This window comes from Pundamilia nyererei, unplaced genomic scaffold, assembly GCF_000239375.1.
Source record: "Pundamilia nyererei isolate P.nyererei 1_Seehausen unplaced genomic scaffold, PunNye1.0 scaffold00039, whole genome shotgun sequence".
Taxonomy (NCBI): domain Eukaryota; kingdom Metazoa; phylum Chordata; class Actinopteri; order Cichliformes; family Cichlidae; genus Pundamilia; species Pundamilia nyererei.
The window spans coordinates 2,451,724-2,454,731 of record NW_005187440.1 but is presented as its reverse complement, the minus strand read 5'-3'; the positions used below and the strand labels follow the sequence as shown (position 1 = coordinate 2,454,731).

At 38.1% G+C, this 3,008-nt stretch overlaps 1 protein-coding gene across 1 annotated transcript in view; it reads left to right on the top strand.

Annotated features, from left to right (window-relative positions):
- The first annotated feature begins 863 nt into the window (after positions 1–863).
- clcnk (chloride channel K) overlaps positions 864–3,008 on the top strand; it is a 19,432-nt gene continuing 17,287 nt past the window's right edge. Inside the window, 3 exon segments of the mRNA XM_005730759.1 lie at positions 864–888; positions 891–1,001; positions 2,872–3,003. Of these exon segments, the coding sequence (XP_005730816.1) occupies positions 864–888; positions 891–1,001; positions 2,872–3,003 (268 nt within the window).

Here is a 3,008-nt window from a genome sequence, read left to right as displayed (position 1 = left end):
TGCATTTCCTGCAAAGTTTGGGACATTAAGAGAATTCACAATGACAAAATGTTTTTTTCTGGTTCTCGGGGCCTTTAAAGACAATCACTCTTCTAAGCAAGGTCATAGTTGTTGTTTTTTTTAATTGCAATTCTTGCAGTTGTAAAATTATTGCAGTAACAAAAGCTCAGATTAAAACTGATTTTCAACTGACCTACCTTCAAGTTTATATTTCCATATAATGTAATGTAATGCAATCTAATATAATATAATATAATATAATATAATATAATATAATATAATATCATATTCTGTTTTTGTTCTTAAAAGTCGGACCATTAAGTTATTTGAAAAAGAAAAAAAAAAGAAAATCATTCATTTTACAATTTTAAGTCCTCTATGACCTTGGAAAATAGACACTGAATATCTAATATATATAACAAATCGCAATTTTTAGTTTAACCAGTTAAATTTATCAGATTTTAATAGCTAAAGTTATCAGATAATTCATAAATTACACAGTGGAACATGTATTTTAAGCATATTTTGTTTTACCTAAAAGCTGAATATCATGCACGTCCAGACAAATGAAGGGCACATACCCATGTTCCCCCAAAGAGTTAATATTAGCTACCCTTTCAGCCGTGACTGCCCCATCACCTTAATAATAACACATTAACAGAGGTCAGTTGACAACCAGCTACCAGTTTGTACGTACTACACACAGACGTTTGTCTGTAACACATCATACTACTTCAATTGGGGCTTGAAGGTAAGTCTGCTTGTCTTACATGTAAGTATTTTATCTTCATTCAAGCAGCTTATTTGTAATTGCATTAGTCACACTGCAATGCAAACACTTCAAGACAAAATGAAGAGCCCGGATGAGCCTCAAAGGAGTAAAGCGGATGGCGAGAACAACAACTGGGAGCAAGAAAATCAATCGGACACATCCCATAATAAGAGCCCGCTCCTTTCGGATCCATGGAAACCATGCAGACGGCACCGTGCTGTTGTCAAAGGTCAGAGTGACGTTGGAAAATCGTTATAATCTGATCAATACTGATGCAATCAATCTATCTGAGAGCAGCCATGTGCAATCTTAATCAAGTATGTAGTTTTACGCTGGAGCTCCAGTTTGGTTTGACCTCAATCTGAAAAGTCATACATTGATCAGAATCTTGAACTCAATAACAGAGTTTATTGATAAGATATTATCACATCTTTTAAATATGTATTTTCTGCTCTAAGGACAGGGTGCAACACTGAATCCTAATTACTGATTTGATATCTTATTAATATTCAGTTCTCATACCCAAGTATAATCGTTTGCTGTTATATTTCATACTATACATCTGGTGATTTAACTTTCATATTATATTTTTATACTTCTGTTATTTCAGTTATACTAAACTGTCATTTGATTTCATTGTTACTTGTGTATCCAACCACAGAGCTGCGCACAATCCTTGTTTTTTAGATTCATGCAAGGCTTGGGTCAGGTCACTTAACTTGAAACAACAACTACAGAACCACTCGTGCTAATACTGAAGTAAGTAAAAACATTCTTTACTGCAGTAGAAGTACAAATACTAGTGCTAAAATATTCCTGTTACCTTTACACAAATATATGTGGTAGAAACATCCTCCAAAGAGCTACTTTATACTTTGAGTACATTTCAGATCCTGTACTTTTTCACTTTTATTTGAGTAAAGAGGTTGAATCAGTACTTCAGCTTTTTCTGGAGTGTTTTTTAGCACTAGTGTCTGTAGTTCTACTCAAGTACAGCATGTTTGAACATATTAGTGTTTGTTCTGATGGGTGCTTACTTCAATATTAGCTTATGCGATTCTGTAGGTGTTGTTTCAAGTTAAGTTATCTGACTCAAGCCTTGCACAAATGGAAAAAAATAAGGATTGTGCACAGCTCCATAGTTGAATACACAAGTGTGGGGGAAATCTGTCCCCTGTGTTCTGGAAGAGGCACCCTAGAACACGTCAGCAGCTGCCCGAAGGCCCGGGCGATGGTCGGTATCGTTGGCGTTCCTGCGATCCAGGGGCTTTGCAGGATGATCACTGCAAAGTTCTCTGCTGGCTGGGTGTGGCTGGGGCAACCAAAAAGAATTCCATCCAGGCTGTGAGTGAAGCGGCAGAGAAAGCCACAAGGTGGCTGTGGATTAAGAGGGCTGATCCGTTGGTAGCTACTGGTATGCAAGTCAAGGCCTGATCACCATCGGGTGGCTCACCTGAGCGAGGGTCTGTGATGTTGTGAGACCCAAAACAACTGATTACCCCAGGATACACCACTGAGGGAATGGGTTAAATGCAGAGAGGAATTTCCCCACGTGGATCAATAAAGTATACCTTATTATTATTATTAACCTCTTAAGCCCCAAGCCTACCTGATCTCCTGCCTTTTGCCCCCGTATCAGGGGGCGTTGGAGCTTAAAGCGCTATACAAATACAGGCCATTTACCATTTAAGAGGTTAACTCCAAGTGGACAAACAAAAGTAGAACAAAACAAGATGAAGACAAAAAATATCCTTAGTTTTGGCCTATTTTTAATATGATCATTTATGTTCAATACGTTGGGGTGCTCATACGACTGTGACCCAAGTGTTTATATTTTCAGATTGTTTTGTACAATCTAATTCAAAGGCAACAACTAGAAGGCTGGAATCAAACAATGCAAACTAACCTAAAAGATTCAAACCTGCTCTGGAAACTGCTGAATCGAAGCTGAACTGAATCCAATCTGATGAAAAATGTAAAACTTTAATGCTCCACAGCTTTCCAAGTAATTGTGAACTTTACCTTTTAACTTTACCACCTCTGTAACATCTCAGCACAACGCTGTTGCTCTGACATGCTAAACCTTTTTGTTTCCTCAGAGCTGCTGTTGAAGCTGAGGTGTTGTCTGGGAACAGTGTGTGGGATTGAATGGTATGGCTACGCTGCTCTGGGTATTTTGACTGCCATCCTCAGTTTCCTCATGGACCTCAGTGTAGCGAAGCTGCTGCGAGGTGGA